Genomic DNA, 18,971 nt, shown 5'->3' on the forward strand with positions numbered 1-18,971 from the left:
TTCCCGTAGTTTAAACTACACGATTTAACAGTTACACAATGTAGCGAAAAAGTAGACTTATCAGAGGATGTTCCCGTAGTTTAAACTACACGAGTTAAAAGTAACAGATGTAGCGAAAAAGTAGATTTATCTGAGGATGTTCCCGTAATTAACACTCGCCGAGTTTCATTACCCAAATCATTGGTTGTTTTTTTCCCTTCCTGACTATACATTTCATTTATCACAATATTGAAAGTATTGTGTTTAAAGATATTAACGAGTGTACCGGTAAGAATACGTGCCATCGTAATGCCAATTGCACAAACAACATCGGGAGCTACATGTGTCTTTGCAAGGACGGATATGACGACAGGGCCACTTCGAACACGTACGATTCTATTGGCCGGGACTGCCGAGGTTATTTTGCTATTATTTTTTCTTCTCGTTTATGTTTCTGTAAAATGAACGCTCTGTATGAAGAAATTAAGAGTCGCATATCCAGTGCTTTTTCAACCTTGCTAATATTCATAGACAAACGATATACTGAAATGTGTTTCAGGTCATGAATGTCTTGGTTTGCCCATCTAGGTGTCACTTCATCATTTGTGATACACTGGGAAAATACGGTTAAAGCCTAGTATCCACATTTTCCTGTAAAGACCATGTTTATGCGCATGTTTATGTTACAAACATACGACATACGAAACAACATGGACAAATCACACATGCATTAAACCATATCTAATAATAATAATGTTAAAAATGTGCGTGTTAATGTCTTGGAGCGATGATCGAAAGAAAAGTTCACTCGTAAGGGGGGGGGGAGTGAGGAGATGAGCCTCGTTTACGATTACATGTACTCACTTTTACACTTGAACCATCATTTATGAATATTTACATTAACACTTCATTCCTTAACGACGATTGTTGTTTATCAATTTCACATTATATCTATAAAAAGTGCAATGGCATTTCCCATCGAAATCGCGTGCGTTTGTTCGTTACAATTGTCCTGTCATTGGGCGCAATAATACTAATGGGTGGGGCATATTTACTACGTATTACTACTATTTTTTTCAATGAAATCGTAGTAAAAATATTGGCAACATCAAAACTGTAATCTGCAGTAAAGCAGTTAAAACAAAATAAGCAACGATAATTTGATTGATGGATGGAACCGTTAAAGAAATATTAAATTACAATGATGACTAACTTATTTCGGAATTTGGAATTGACATTTGGTAAAAATAAAGCATCTGACAAAACATAAAATCGAGGAAATGAAACAATAACACCACCCAGCAATGTCCCGAAGAAAGAGCTCAGTTCAACACTAAGTCTTTTCGCGTCCTCTGGCTCTCCTTCTGCGAAAGTTCACGTTACCCCACCTATCGCCACTGACGTTTCCACAGAGACGTTTCATCCTCATCCTCATTGAATGTTACTTCCAAAGAAATGACAATGCACTTGCTGATTCGTCTAACACCGTATTGCATTATGATTAATACACCAACTGATTCTTTAAAATATTGCTCAACAAGTAAATTGACTGGAATTTCTCTCCAATTTGAAAACTCTTAACTTACGTGACTTAACAAACGCTTGTAGTGGGTATATCGCAAGATATAATGAGAACCTCGAAGGTGGCGATATTTTTGTTGATTTCTTGTTTTTGTTAATTTTTCATAACTCAAGTTGTATTTTTCTAGTTGTAATACAGTTATAATACGTATTTATAATATACCTGACCTTGAAACTATAGAAAAAAAACCATAAAAATAAGGAACTATTTAATCTGTGCATTCATTGTCTTATAAAATTAGGTTACGATAGCTGTTTTAATTTACCCACCATTGAGAACAACGAGAGAAAGAAAAAGAGAAAATGCTCTTGAATAATCAATTTATTTGAGTAAAAATGTAGATTTAAATAAATGTAAATATAAGTATAAAAATTCGTCATGTTGCATTTTATTGGGGTATGGTATGCAATGGCGCAGTTCAAAATGCTGGTGGAGTCCTTCACCATTTTGAACAGCCCCATTGCATACCATACTCCAGTAAATGCAACATGTCGAATTTTAATCCTTAAATAAATGCAAACTTCTCTGGCCTCATTCCGAGTTAATTTTTGTTTCGCTCAGACCACAACGAGTGTAACGACCCTAAAGGCACGCATTGCAAGTACAGCCGAAACCAGACTCAATGGTGCACAAACCTGGATCCGGGCTACTACTGCAGGTGTAATCCGGGATGGAAGGGAACCGACTGTGACAAAAGTATGGAAGCACTTGCAAATTGCATTTCATCCACTACCGTCATATTTCTAAGCCTTTAAAACCACTGTATTCAAAGGTTATGTTTCAAGAATAATATTAATACTATTTAGAATATTTCAATTAATGCTTTTAATTTTATAGCAATCCCAGTCTCAATCTTATTTGTGGAAACATTCTGCGTGAGAAAGTAAAAGACTCGTTACCGTAAAACAAATGTAACAACTAAAGAATGTTTTGGAAAGTTTTTACAGGATTTTAATTTATCAAATTAGAGCTGATAGAAACTGCTTAAAGTACTAGAAAACGTTTAGTGTTCGCCATTATCATTGACTTGTGTTTAGTATCATCGGATCGTCAGTCTTACCCGTGCTTCTTACAAAGCCGTTCTCTAACTCCACTATTTTGTCTCTGTATTTTTTTCAAGACGTAAATGAGTGTAATGAATGGGACAATCCGTGCGGCCATAATGCAACGTGCAGTGACGGTTATGGCACCTACTTCTGCAAATGTGACAGATATTTCACTCAAGGAGATCCATATGTTGGATGCTTCAGTAAGCTTTAGTTTTATTTATATAATGATTTTGTTTTAAACAAAACTTGTTGTCAAAATCAAATACGTTCCCTTTCTACGCATTATTATTGTTCATCACCCTTTATCCACATTCCCACGTTCCCTTTTCGCATTGATTATGTGTGCGATCTAACTAAATATTTGACATTGATATACCTACAAACTGTCACGGAATCTATTTCAGTTTATGTTGTAATATTCGATTAACGCTTTATTTGTTAGACACATATGTGTATATCTCCAGAACCGGTCATGTTGGACTTCAAAAAGGCGCCAGAAGTATGTGCCAATGGTGATAACGAAATTTTGGACCCCATAAATATTCCAAATGGGCGTTTTCCATATCTCGGAAAGTACTTTGACGTATTTCGGGTACGTATTATAAATAATGCAACCGGTGTTTATCCGTAAGCTGCTAAAGAGTTGTAGAGTATTATCGTCATTCAAAGAAAATCCATTTTGCTATTGTATGTACATGTAATGCAACGATAGCTGATTGATTACAATTTAGTTTCTTTAATAATCTTGTCACTCTATTATTTTTTATTGTCTAAAATGACTATGCTTTTGTATCCTAAAGCCTAATTTGAATGGATTCCTTGCCCTAAACTATCCGCCATTGTATGAGCGATACGGCGCCGAGAATTCCACATTGTGGGAGAAATACGTGGACAACCACATTGTTATTGCTCCTCTGTGGACAAACATTGACACGCGCAACATAACGGGCGCCGAACTGTGCGTTCACGTTCTGTCAAACAAGACTGCAGACGCAATGGACATGAAGCAAATTGAGGATTTAGTGCGTCAATACACTAACCGTCCAGACTTCAGCGTAGATGTTGCCATATCATTGACCTGGAGAAATGCCACCATACACTCACCCTACATGCCGGGATATGAGCTTATTAAACAGCAGGTAAACTATTGCTTGTTAAATGCCGATAAAGCACTTGTATCTTTTCCTTTTAAAATAAATTATTACGTTTGGATTTGTGTCAGAAGGAGCGCTCAAAAACTCCAGTGAAATCATTCCCGTTATTCGATGTTAATTTCAAGGCAGTGGCCAGTCTTATGTTGACCAAAGAATACTTTTATTGATTGATTAGAAAAATAAAAGCTACATGGACAAGCATAAATGCTAAACTACTAACGAAATCCCTGTTGAAAGGCTATTTTCCACCAAGTGTAGAGGTTTTGCGTCATATTTTTCATTGACCGTGTCATTGTGATAAGGCATGATTTTATTCCTAATGCAAAATTAACATCGGTGTTTCCAGCGAGTATGGATGAGTAGTGGGTTGTTGTTTTGTTTTTTGTGCGTGCTAGTGCCGTTCGAGTATGTTACAGACGGACAATGCATCTACCTGCTCCATAAATGTCGGTGCTTATAGAACCTGTCAGTTGCAGGCGGATGTGGTAACGAACGGTCAGTCCACGTAAATGCTTCTTATATGTCGATGTGTTTACAGTCTGTCGATGCAGGCGATGGTGGTAACGGACGACCTATACAAGTACCTATTTTTTATATGTCGGTGTTTTCAGAAACTGTCGATGCAGGCGATTGTGTTAACGGACAGTTTGTGCACGTAGCTGCTCCTTATATGTCGATGTTTAATACAGCCTGTCGGTGCAGGCGATTGTGGTAACGAACGAGCTATACAAGTACTTATTTGTTATTTGTCGGTGTATTCAGAACCTGTCGATGCAGGCGATTGTGTAAACGGACAGTTTGTGCACGTACCTGATCGTTAAATGCAGATGTTTTCAAAACCTGTCGATGCAGGTGAATTTGGAAACCAGCAGTCTATACACGTACATACTCTTTAAATGTCGATGTTTTCAGAACCTGTCGATGCTGGCGATTTTGGAAACGGACAGTCAGTACTCGTACATACTCTTTATATGTCGATGTTTTCAGAACCTGTCGATGCAGGCAATTGTAGTAACGGACAGCCTGTACACGTTCCTGCTGTTTAACTATGATCAAGAGCAGTTCAGTATCCAACCCGACAGCTATACGCCAGTTGCCGCTGGATATACCTATCCCGGGAACTTTTCCGGCAAAGTTCTTGCCAACAGGAGCAACTTCACGAACCTTAAGAAAGGCTCGAATGTCTCCCCAGGTCCGTTTGATTTATCAATACAATCTTACATTAAAAGTCATGACTTTGGCCAGTATTATTTATTTTCTTAGGTATTTTTACAATTGTAGATGACCTCAAATAATTTTGGTAGTGTTTTAATTAGATTAATTGAGTAATACTATCTTCATTAATTTAATAACTTACACAATGATTATAGTGTATTGTGTATATTCCTGTCGTTTATTTTCGATACAGCACAAGACGCACATTTGTAAATCATCCTACCTTACTTACTTTTACAATTTCAGCGGTCAAAGGCCGTTGGCTGTACAACGTCACGTACATCACTGACGACATGTGGGACGAGGCGAGATGCCGGAAGTTCCACGAAAACCAAGACTTGAAAACATGGACGCGAGAACAGCTTAAAAACTCATATCCTTGTCCTTGTTACGAACAAGACATGAAAGAGGTAACGGAATATCATAAACCGATTAATATATGAACTATAAATGGTCCAAATAACATTTATTGGAGATGGCATTAGTTTGGTTAATCATCAGACAAACTTTGAATGATTAATTTTTTCTTACCCTTTTACTTCGCCCAGTTGTCATATGATAACAGGAAATATCTTATTAAAATGAATGATCCAAACGAAACGAAATAGTTACGTTTGAAGTCAATGAAAACGATATTTTGTTTTATTCTAAAATTGAAATGTTGTATCATGTGTTGATATGCGAAACATTTTAACTCGGACCGATTGAAACATCTTTCACATGTATCATGCTATTTTATTGGCCTTTATATACGACTTATGTTTGTAATAAATACGTTTAATTTGAAGGACTACACCTTCAAACAAAATGACAGTCTTTGGACGAACAGGGACCAGTATACCCACTGTTACGAGTCGTGGTTCTTCAATCCATACGAAATCAAACAGCGCTGCTGCTATCGGTATTTAATCGACTTTCTTACTGATAGTATTCACAATTACATTGGCTGTGCAAGCAGGCGTGCAGTTTGGGCAAAAGTACACAACTAGTGTAAAAGAGTATATGATGTAAACCATTTAACATAATATTGTTTGAGAAGCTCGTGTAATCTTTCAACCGATTATACTTTTTTGCGTTCAGAATATGAAATAAAAAACGTATAGAAGCAATGGCAAAGTGTTCGACATATGATTATGACGAAGTAATACAATGCAATATATATACTGATGCATGAATATATGAAATAATTTAAACAGTGGATAAACACGGCTTGTAGTGTTCACAATGTACCATGTTTAAGAGTGTTTACTGTTTCGTCTATATATTATAATTATCGCCTATATCGGAGCGGTAACAAGAAGGCGAACTATACCCATACAGTTACTTAATTAGGGCCTTGCTTAAATCGTAGAACACAATAACGTTACCCATATGCGCTGAAGCATGTCAATAAATCAGCTTGCTGGTGCGGTATCTTTTACTAAACAAATCATAATATGTTGCAAACCGTCGTACCATGGCACTACCTAACATGTTTCAGATTCGGCGAATTGCGTAAGGAATATCCCTTCGCAATAGGAGCCGAGTACAATAACCCTAATAATTTGATTCTGGAGGCCGGTTTTCGACAGTGCTGCTCAGCGGTAAACAGGCAGCGGTACTGTCACCTATACTATGACGTCAACCCGCCCGACGACTGTTCAAGCTGGTCCCCCGACGACGAAGGCGTTGTAAAACGCGCTGTTCGCAAAGTCATGGAATTTGTTGGACTGTCTAAGGCATAGTCTTTCTGGATACAGACTATATAGTTTGTATGCGTGGATATTTACTTATATGATAAAAGTCATGAATGTTTGTGAATATTATATTAAAACTGACTTGTGTTGTAAATATGTTATAAGATGTTTAAAATTATAGTGTTTTCTTTAATTGGATGACAATTTCAGCGATACCCAAGGCCAATTATGTTTGGCAAATGCTAAAGACAAATAACCTTTAATCTTTTTTAAAGGAGAAAGCTTGTGATATTTACAAATTCGCACATGGTTTCGACAATGTTTGTATAATGCTTTTGAGAATGTGTATGCTCGTTCATGTTTTTTTTAATTATGCTTTGTTTTTAAAGTATGCTTTGTAAATAAATGTTTTTGAAAAAAATACAAATAAGGCGTTTTTGTGGCATCTGATCATCGAACTATGACACGAACTAATTTGGTACTTACTGTATATAAGAGCTATCAAAGAGACTGTTGCCCTTCCACGCCTACCAGTTTATATACAGGACAGACATTAGTATATCAACGTAAGAGTCTTCTACATCATTATGTGGTCGTATTGAGCAGGGATGATAACCCTAGCAGGTTTTGAGATATTCAAATGTGTCCAGTTTTGCAATGTAAATTTATTTATCCTATAATGGAAAACTAACTACAATGTGGTTCAGAGTCCTTTTTAAAAAGTTTAAAGATTTGTCTACTGGTATATGGAATGTACTTTTTTATAATAGATAAAAAAATCACTCTTTTTTAATAGAACCATAATAAAGAGTTGCACGCGTTGCATGCGTAGAACATGAACTGTATACGCCGAAAAAAGAAAAACAACAACATCACAGCTTGTTTTTGAAAGCAGAGATATCCCTATGACGTTTTGATTGATTTAATTTGAATTGCCTATATTTTCCTGTTTACAGCCTTATGGCGTCATACTACACTTTAATGTTTGGTATGACTGAGCAGCATTCCATGAGTGGTTCAATATGAATCAGAAAAGACAGATGTTCCCAATGAGTGTACACAATTGCTACCAAGCCAAATGGAAGTATACCGTTCTTAACTGAAAGTCCCGTGCCACAAACTCAAGATCTCTCAATTTATTTCTTCAATTATTTGATATCTACATTCGGCTGGAAATTGCAGTCACTTGCAGCTCATGTTTTTAAATGGTGTTTAAATGTACAGCTTATTTGGAATTTTATTTTGTTTTCAGCATTTTACTCAAATGAGTTAAACATGACAATGCATTAAAACTACTCGTTTCAATATGCATCTCCAAGTCTATATTATATTATCTAGATTGTACCCCGTTATTGTCCTGGTGCCACACGATATGGTCATGCCAAAATACAACTAATGTGCTGCCAATCAGCATTTTGCATGTCATCAGTTGTTTATTAACTCTCATTCTCGATCATGCCAGACCACTAAATCACCTGGTGCGAATACAATTTTAGCATTAATTTCTTTGATTTACCACAATACTAACGTTAAATATGTAATCTTGGTCAAGTTCAGGTAGTGTGGAGTCGCAAAAATCACAATACTTCGATAACCAGAAGCATTTGCCCCAACACACATCTCAAAACAAAACAAAAACACACCATATGCGCTAACAAAATTATTTTGACAACAGCGGATACATTTGGTCACAACGAACACTCTCATAGACATATTTTTAACATTAAATTATATTGAATACTATACTTTCCTATAATTTCAAAAAGCTAACACAGATTTTGAATGTGTTTCATTGTTATTTCGATAAACATAATTATTGACATTTATTAAACACTCATTACAAATTGAACAGTATGAGTTTCTGCCGTTATGATTGTCTACAAAACTCGCCAAATACAGAATATGGGAAATGGGTCAATTTAATTGGGTGTCGACACTCGCACATAACTGAGAAATATGCTGGATATTATTTTAAAAGGCAGCCATTTTGTTTTCCGTGTAACCGTTTGTTTTAAAAATTATGTTTCTCGTTTAAAACAGATTTGGTATTATAATCCTATAAAATACTTCTACCACGTTGTACGGTGTAAAATTAATTTCTACGATAATTATCTATTAAAAACCAATGGCCGAGGAAAGGCGACGATATTGAACTTTTGGCAAACGATTTACGAATTAAAGACAAAAAGGCATGCTTCCTTAGGTTGTACATTGCTTAATTCATATTCAATGTCATTAAAAGAAATCATTACAAATTCAGCAGTCATGTACAGATAAGCTCATACCATGAATGAGTATGGGATAGATAAGCTTCAATATAAACTTCAGGTTAGTTGTTAGAATGTTTTTAATAAAAATATCGTTCCATACGTAATAGTTAATAAGAAGTACATAGAGCTTAGTTTATTTAATATTTACCGAGTTATATGTCCTCTGTTAGCAGTATTTGCCTTTGGTCTTCGGGCTCGGGTCGATACATCTAACCTCAGACAAATAACTGGGCAAATTTTAAATCATCTAATAAAAACATTATAATATCACCTAAAAAACTGAGCATGCCACAGGGATACTTTTGGAATATACATCGGATTATCATGGATTTGTTAAAAAATAAGATCGGATATTATACGCAACATGTGCTTTGAAAACTGGTGATACAAAAGCAATTGTGTGTGTGTGTGTGTGTGTGTGTGTGTGTGTGTGTGTGTGTGTGTGTGTATCTGTTTATTCTAAATGATTTAACAAAACAAGACGATTGATTATAAACTCAATTAAGGTACAAATAAATCATCAGACGTTTCCGAAAACCCTAACAATTTCATATGACTTTGTAACATTGTATTTGTCTTTAGCTATCAGCACCGCTCTTTCCTTCTCTTTACATTTCTGCTTACTTTATCTTCCTTAAGGTTTTAAGTAATCACTATGAAAAATAACAGCTGAACATTGCAGATTTTTCCTCTCATTGTTACATGAATCCTAGCTTAACATATTATAGTCATCATCTGTCATGATGTTAAATTTTACATTCCATCATTCTGTCTCTTTATCATCTTTCTTTTTGATCCACGGTCTCGCAATTTACCTCCAGTATTGATGTTAGTGGTTATCATTGTTTAAGTATATCATCGGTTAGTTACCACTGCCTTTAAAATGTTATCAATGCTACAAAATATCTGTGACTTGTTTAAGAACTAACTTCTAAAAGGGTTGATTTATCTGTGATGATTTTGGGTACACTAAGTACCTCGGACCCTTAGCAATATCAATATGTTGATACGCACTCTTAAGATTATGTCAAATACCTGGTTTAAAATGATAATAAGCTATTTTTATTATCTTATTAAACTTAAAACAAGTACCAATGTTAATGTATATTTGCCTTTTATCTAGTACGAGTCTTGGTTTTCCGGTATTCTCGTGCGCCAAAATTATATAATTTACAATTATAGGTCTTTGTTAATATTATAAACAAATCATTTTTCTACTTAATTATTGATATATTCGCATACAAAAACCCGCGTTTTCGACAGCAGACATATTGTTCTTTTAATTCCAACTTTTATAGACAATGTTTTAAAATGCAATTTTTAACAATGTTATTCAGCATATATTATAATGGAGTCTCAAGAAACCTAACGCCATTTTAATGCATGTTGTCAAACTCTCCCTGCTGACTGTCTCATTAAAATCATATCGTGACTTTCACTACATGGGACCGACCTGCCGTTGAACTTATATCAACGGGGATTCAGTTCAGAAAAGATAATTAGTCTGGACTAGTCATTGTTCAATGACCAATTATATTGCATTTAAGACACAGCCCGTGCTTTCGAGCTGTCGCTAATGTTATGGCTTCCGGCGTTGAACATAACTCTTGCCAACATCGTTGGTTTCCCGGAAATGTGCTGGTATGGACCCTTCTTTTTGACATCATGATGTGCTCCTGAAATAACCGTCGCTGACTAAAAACCACCAAACAACGTCTCTCTGCCACGTTAAATGGCACCCCGTATCAAAACTGACCAAAGTAAATGACTGAATGTGTAACGCGGAAAACTATTTTCAACATACAGAAGTCTTCCTACGGACAGTTTTATACAAATCAGCCACTACGTCAAAGCCTTGTTTACATCCCAAGACCATAGTGTTTGCCCTTATATACTTTTAAATGTATGCTATATTACTCTTAGATTGATTACGTTGTAGTTATTCTCCTTTTCAAACGTAAAAAGCAACTAGATAGTTCATGTGCGTGGTAGATAATTATTCCTTTTAACGACAATTTTTGAAGGCCAATTTATACGTTTTAATTCTATTATCTTGTGCGATAAGTTCAAAAGAAATAAAGAATATTTACTGGTTCAAGATTGAATAGTATTTCAGTATTTTACTCAGCAATTACCGGAAGCAAGATGTGCAAAAATGCTGCAGCTATATACGTTCATCGCCTTACAACAAAATAAACATAATGTCTTGACGTAACTTTAATAATTAACCCGGCAAGGTAAACGCAACGTTATGTCTGTTAACCATTTGGGGATCGAGATCTATAAGAACGTAACAGAAGTAGATTCAACATGATATTTGTAACTGAAAGCAGTACAGAAAACTGCATAATTAAACACTTAAGTTAGCAAAAAGATGGTACGTTTAAGTAACAAAACCTATTACTGCATGGTCATATGATCCTGTCTGAAACTTGTCTCTCTTTGTTTGCCCATCTTTACGATAAAGTTTATCCATTAGTTCTATATTGATTCCTATCTTGTCATTTGGCTCTTATGTTATCGTTCGTGATTTGTGTATTTAGATGATAAAAACGTTTGAAACATTTTTTTTTTAAGATAATGCCGAACTTTTCAATAAATGCGAAAAATATTTTATTTTGTTTGTGTTAGAATAGGATTGAAGGTCGATTTAATGGATGCACTAATGCAGTACCTGGTATTGCTAATATGGTTTTCAACATTTGCCATTTCGTCGAGTAAGTAATACCACACTTTAGGGACTATGTTACAGATTTTGTTCGTAACCACTTTTTAAACAGTCGTTATTTTTATTTTTTCACATAAATAAGGATCATATTCAAATATTCTATATCTAAACATTGTATAGGAGAAACAAATATGGGTAGTTAAGGGAGGATTTTTAAATTTTCGGCTACTGAGCTTGTTTCTGTAGTTTCATATACATATTCAATTATTTATGGAAGGAACGCTTAGCGTCTGCACGCGATTCTATATTTACGTCTCATTTCGTACATTATTTTAATCATACTTATATAGCGGTCACACCGAATGCTATGGGGCATTCTACACAAGTACGGAGCACAACGACAACGACCATTGTCAGTGAAACTGACTTGCAATTATCGGGTTCCTTGGAAGAAAATATTATTTCAAATCAAACTGTGGCAACGACAGGTAAGCATCTATTATACAGTCATGTGAGTAATAACAGAAGAAGTACATAATGTTTTATTGCATTTTCCCCATACCAATATTTCTGTGACATACTTAATACATTGCTATCGTGAACAATTATCAATTTATTTTAAACATATATTTTTCATATATACCCTTAGCACTGTTGTATGCAATACTATTTTTCAACTTCTCCATATAGCCTAGACTAACTTTAAAGTCATGTTGACGTCTCTTAAGCAACTTACTTTAACAATTTAGGAGGAAATTTTCCGAACAGGTATGTGCATTGATACAATAAAATATACTATTGCTTTAAGGAATTGTTTGATATGTCTACTATTTGTTTTATGAAGTGTATTATTGAGTGACATATTTTACATACATGATCTGGAGTTAGGTGTCCTTGAGTTTTGACGTTAATACTTTATGGAAGGTGGGAAAATGGGAGTTTGCTGAAGGAAGTCATTATTTCCACGATAACAAATGGATTGTTCCGATATATATCAAACGATAAGAGAGGCTGCGAACACTACGTGAACGTGTACTTGTTGGTAAAACTAGTTGCAGATGGGTTTAAACTCGAAAGCATTTTTTTAAATTTGTTCTTATGTCCTTTTTGATACTCGCAATATTCCATTTCCTTGCGTTATCGTACATGCCATTCTCAACATTAACAATGAACACACACCTTGATGACGTACGCATACTCGAATAAGTATCAGTGTGCCTGACATATTTGGCTTAAACAATGTCATTTACGAAAGCCAGATAAACATAGCTTGAGATAACCAAAAGATTTTCCGCGGTCGATACATATAATCTTATAAATCACGACATAATAGAGAAGGAGCCATTTAAGCTCGGTTTTGTCACTCTTTCAAACTGCCTCTACTGGTGTGAAGCCAGTAAAGGATGTAATTATTTGTTGCATAGCATTTGGTTACGAAACAAAGAATAAGTTGAAGGTGAACAGTAACAAGTGAACATATTAGTTGAAAAAAAAATGATAAATGGATGAAAAGAAAGACACTAGAGGGAAGTAGACAGGTCAGGTCAATGTAGAAATTGGGTTTGTGTAATGAACAAAAAGTAAATCAGAAACGTTTTCAAAATAGTTGTTCGTCTTCTTACTCTGATACATTGCTTTGTTTGGATCCAAACAGCCTAATATTTGATAACTTGTACAATACGTTATATTTTCAAAGGCGTAGGTGTCCTTAATTTATAAACAAAAGCAAATGGGGTTATTTACATTAATAGTTAGAAAATGTACTTATTAATATCTCTGCAATGCATTCGCACCATTGAATGCGTGACACTGAATTGTCGAGTACACTGTACATAGTTCAGTTGGAGAGACATAGATTTGTTGTCATCGGGCAAGTCATCTAAGAGTTAAATGCCCTTGAATTTAAATTATACACTTAAGGTGAAATGCGATTTTGGGTTAGCATACTGCGTCCACCTGTTAGACGGGAAGGAGAGGTTTGGGATATGTTACTTTCATGCTGAGAACGATTGACTGACATACCTTTCTTCCTCAACAGTTTCTTCATATTTCGAGTTATTTGCCCTTTCACGTATCATACTTATATACACTACAAACGTTACAAAACGAGAGTTAAACTAGTAAAATTCATCAACACTTGTTTCTCTTACTCAAGAGTAAATGCACTAGTGTCTTACGTCTGTTGTTGTTAAAAATATAGTATAAAGGCTCTGATTAAATCAAATATTACTAAGTATTTTCGGCGTGTGTTACAAGTCATCACTCATGTGGTAACTCTTGTTTATATAGCAGCATTGCAGGGTCGTGCTTATTAATTAAACACAACCATGCATCGTGATGAATACATTAAGTACGATGTGCACATAATCGTGTTATAAAGGAGAAAAAGGATGCATCTTGCTTTAACTGATATATCATGATTAATAATATTTATATTCATTCCTACTACATGACGATTGATTTGGAAATTGTTCTTCGTAACCCTAAACTTTCGGACCTAAAATGGCTCAAAACCTGTGAATACTTTAGTATTGACCCACTGTTTACGATATATGGCCTTTTTATGAAAGAAACATGGTGAGCAATTTTTTCGGCTAAATTGTATTTTAAACTAAAGTATGTTTTGAAATTGCATCAACTCCAAACTTTAACTAAAGGAAACTAACACTGCGTTGTTGAGATTGTTCGGTTAAGTGTTCTTTGCGGTTTATATTTCTGTTATATAGAACAGTCACGAAGTCTAATGCCCACCATAGCCGCCAAGATAGCGAACACAATATGTATTCCAGACAGTCTTATGTGAATATGTTTTGGGGTTTAATGTGTAAAACTGATAGTTTGATAACCATGAAGACTACTTTAAAATAACGTATACCTTTTTAAAAAAATAGTGGACAATTAATATATACGCATTTGACAATACTAGGCTAGTGCCTAATTTCAGACGCTTATTGAAGTTTCTTGAAAATAACTCAAAAAGGTGACAGTGAACAAGCATGGAATTTCCACTAAATAATGTTGGGTTCTTATTCGTATTGGTAAAGCAGAAAAAAAAGCAGATATTCGTCAGAAAGCAAATATTGCTTTGCATCTGCCATTTTTATGCAGCAGAGAGTTCAAATATTCGAACGCCTTTAATAAGTAATCAAGTGTCCTTATGGAATTTACCGTTTATACCAAAAATGGCATCAGTACAATTAAACAAACAAGTACCTGCACTAATGTTCATACTGTATAATTGTATGTATTTACAAATGCATAAATTTGAACACCAAATATTGGTTAGGGATAACCTCGAGATAAACTGAATATTTGGAAACTGGAAATTTAAATGTTGATCACCACATACCTGCCTTGCGACAGACAGAATTTGGTATAGAAAACCCCTTCTTGAAATGTGTATTGCCGTTTGTAAACATACACACATCCGTTTAACCGATTGTCAATTTTCAGACGACACGTAATTCGGAGTATGAATGAAATCCATCGTAAAGCTTAATAGAAACCATTGTAACACCCTTATTGATTATATTCATGCGTAGCAGCGTTCTACCATTGTTAGAGTTAAGATGATATTTCATTAATTGCACCAACTGTAAGGTGACTGCCGCCCATACCATGGCACAGACTAAAATTGTGGAACACGTGCTAAATCAGGGCAATTTAACCAGTACGTTGTTGCGTGTGTGTCATTTGATACCTAGTGATACCTAGTGTCACGCCAAATGCTATACAAATATTAGCTGTCATCAGCTCCATGATTCATAAATTAGTTGGGTTTGCTGTATTTGTCTCACTCTTAAACACCGTTTGAATCAGTTTCTTGGTTTTCAGAAGATCCTAAGGCCAAAACAAATTGATCATTTGTTCGTCGGATTTGCCTCACCTAAAATTCAAAAAACGATAAAAAAAAAATATTTTTTGCGCCCGCACATATTATTTGGCCGCGCGGATTATTGTTTTGTATACTTCTGAATTTCCCCTATTTTCTGAAAAAAAATACCTAAAATTTAAACCTGCAACGTCGACTTCGTACACTACAACTACATACTACTACTACATGCTACTACTACATACTACACTAATACACTACTACTACATACTACTACTACATACTACTACTACACTACTACACTACTACTACATAGTACTACTACACTACTACACTACTACTACATACTAATACTACACTACTACACTACTACTACATACTACTACTACACTACTACACAACTACTACACTACTACACTACTACTACATACTACTACTACATACTACTACTACATACTACACTAATACACTACTACTACATACTACTACTACATACTACTACTACACTACTACACTACTACTACATACTACTACTACACTACTACACTACTACTACATACTACTACTACACTACTACACTATTATTATATACTACTACTACACTACTACACTACTACTACATACTACTACTACACTACTACACTACTACTACATACTACTACTACAGTAGTACACTACTACTACACTACTACTACATACTACTACTGCACTACTACACTACTACACTACTACACTACTACACTACTACTACAAACTACTAATACACTACTACATACTACACTACTACTACTACACTACTACACTACTACATACTACTAATACACTACTACACTACTACTACATACTACTAATACACTACTACATACTACACTACTACATACTACTAATACACTACTACACTACTACTACATACTACAACTACACTACTACATATAAAACTACTACATACTACTACTACACTACAACACTACTACTACATACTACTACTACACTACTACTATATACTATTACTACACTACTACACTACTACTTCATACTACTACTACACTACTACACTACTACTACATACTACTACATACTACTACACTTCACCACTACTACTACTACTACTACTACTACTACTACTACTACTACTACTACTACTACTACTACTACTACTACTACTACTACTACTACTACTACTACTACTACTACTACTACTACTACTACTACTACTACTACTACTACAACACTATTACATACTACATACTACACTTCTACTACATACTACATACTACACTACTACACTGCTACACTACTATTACATACTACACTACTACACTACTACACTACTACATACTACACTTCTACATACTACACTACTACATACTACACTACTACTACATACTACACTACTACATACTGCACTACTACTACATAATACAATACTACACTACTACACTACTACACTAATATACTACTACACTACTACATACTACACTACTACACTACTACATACTACACTACTACACTACTACATACTACACTACTACATACTACACTACTACACTACTACTACTACTACACTGGTACACTACTACACTACTACATACTACTACTAGACTACTACACTACTACTACATACTACTACTACACTACTACACTACTACTACATACTACTACTACACTACTACACTACTACTACTACATACTACTACTACACTACTACACTGCTACTATATACTACTACTACACTACTACACTACTACACTACTACTTCATACTACACGAATACACTACTACTACATACTACTACTACACTACTACACTACTACTACATACTACTACTACACTACTACACTACTACTACATACTACTACTACACTACTACACTACTACTACATACTACTACTACACTACTACACTACTACTACATACTACACTACATACTACTACTACATACTACACTAATACATTACTACTACATACTACTACTACATACTACTACTACACTACTACTACATACTACACTACATACTACTACTATATACTACACTAATACTCTACTACTACATACTACTACTACATACTACACTAATACACTACTACTACATACTACTACTACATACTACTACTACATACTACACTAATACACTACAACTACATACTACTACTACATACTACTACTACATACTACACTAATACACTACTACTACATACTACTACTACATACTACTACTACACTACTACACTACTACTACATAGTACTACTACACTACTACACTACTACTACATACTAATACTACACTACTACACTACTACTACATACTACTACTACATACTACAACTACATACTACACTAATACACTACTACTACATACTACTACTACATACTACTACTACACTACTACACTACTACTACATACTACTACTACACTACTGCACTACTACTACATACTACTACTACACTACTACACTACTATTATATACTACTACTACACTACTACACTACTACTACATACTACTACACTACTACACTACTACTACATACTACTACTACAGTAGTACACTACTACTACTACACTACTACTACATACTACTACTACACTACTACACTACTACACTACTACACTACTACACTACTACACTACTACACTACTACTACATACTACTAATACACTACTACATACTACACTACTACTACTACACTACTACACTACTACATACTACTAATACACTACTACACTACTACTACAAACTACTAATACACTACTACATACTACACTACTACATACTACTAATACACTACTACACTACTACTACATACTACAACTACACTACTACATATAAAACTACTACATACTACTACTACACTACAACACTACTACTACATACTACTACTACACTACTACTACATACTATTACTACACTACTACACTACTACTACATACTACTACTACACTACTACACTATTACTACATACTACTACATACTACTACACTTCTACTACACTACTACTACATACTACTACTACACTACTACACTACTACATACTACTACTACACTACACTACTACACTACTACTACATACTACTACTACACTACTACACTACTACACTACTACATACTATTACTACACTACTACACTACTACATACTATTACTACACTACTACACTACTACTACATACTACTACTACACTACTACTACATACTACTACTACACTACTACACTACTACTACATACTACTACAACACTACTACACTACTACTACATACTACTACATACTACTACTACACTACTACTACATACTACTAATACACTACTACATACTACACTACTACATAATACTACTACTACACTACTACAATACTACTACATACTACTACATACTACTACTACACTACTACTACATACTACTACATACTACACTACTATATACTACACTACTACATACTACACTACTACATACTACTATATACTAATACATACTACTACATACTACTATATACTACTATATACTACTACACTACTACTACTACTACAACAACTACTACTACTACTACCA

General features: G+C 34.7%; 2 protein-coding genes across 2 annotated transcripts; both read left to right on the forward strand.

The window, feature by feature from the left end:
- Window positions 1–440: 440 nt before the first annotated feature.
- On the forward strand, window positions 441–3,241 carry LOC128236701 (neurogenic locus notch homolog protein 1-like). The gene is made up of 4 exons (XM_052951771.1): window positions 441–480; window positions 2,123–2,257; window positions 2,682–2,810; window positions 3,075–3,241. The coding sequence occupies exons 1-4, from the start codon at window positions 441–443 to the stop codon at window positions 3,239–3,241; spliced, it is 471 nt and encodes a 156-aa protein (XP_052807731.1).
- Window positions 3,242–3,685: 444 nt separating this feature from the next.
- Window positions 3,686–7,070, forward strand: LOC128236772 (uncharacterized). Its single transcript, XM_052951884.1, has 5 exons — window positions 3,686–3,749; window positions 4,752–4,956; window positions 5,226–5,389; window positions 5,768–5,880; window positions 6,460–7,070. Exons 1-5 carry the CDS (start codon window positions 3,720–3,722, stop codon window positions 6,701–6,703), a joined length of 756 nt encoding a protein of 251 aa, XP_052807844.1. The 5' UTR covers window positions 3,686–3,719; the 3' UTR covers window positions 6,704–7,070.
- Window positions 7,071–18,971: the final 11,901 nt, after the last annotated feature.

This window comes from Mya arenaria, chromosome 6 (genome assembly GCF_026914265.1).
Source record: "Mya arenaria isolate MELC-2E11 chromosome 6, ASM2691426v1".
In the NCBI taxonomy this organism is placed as follows: domain Eukaryota; kingdom Metazoa; phylum Mollusca; class Bivalvia; order Myida; family Myidae; genus Mya; species Mya arenaria.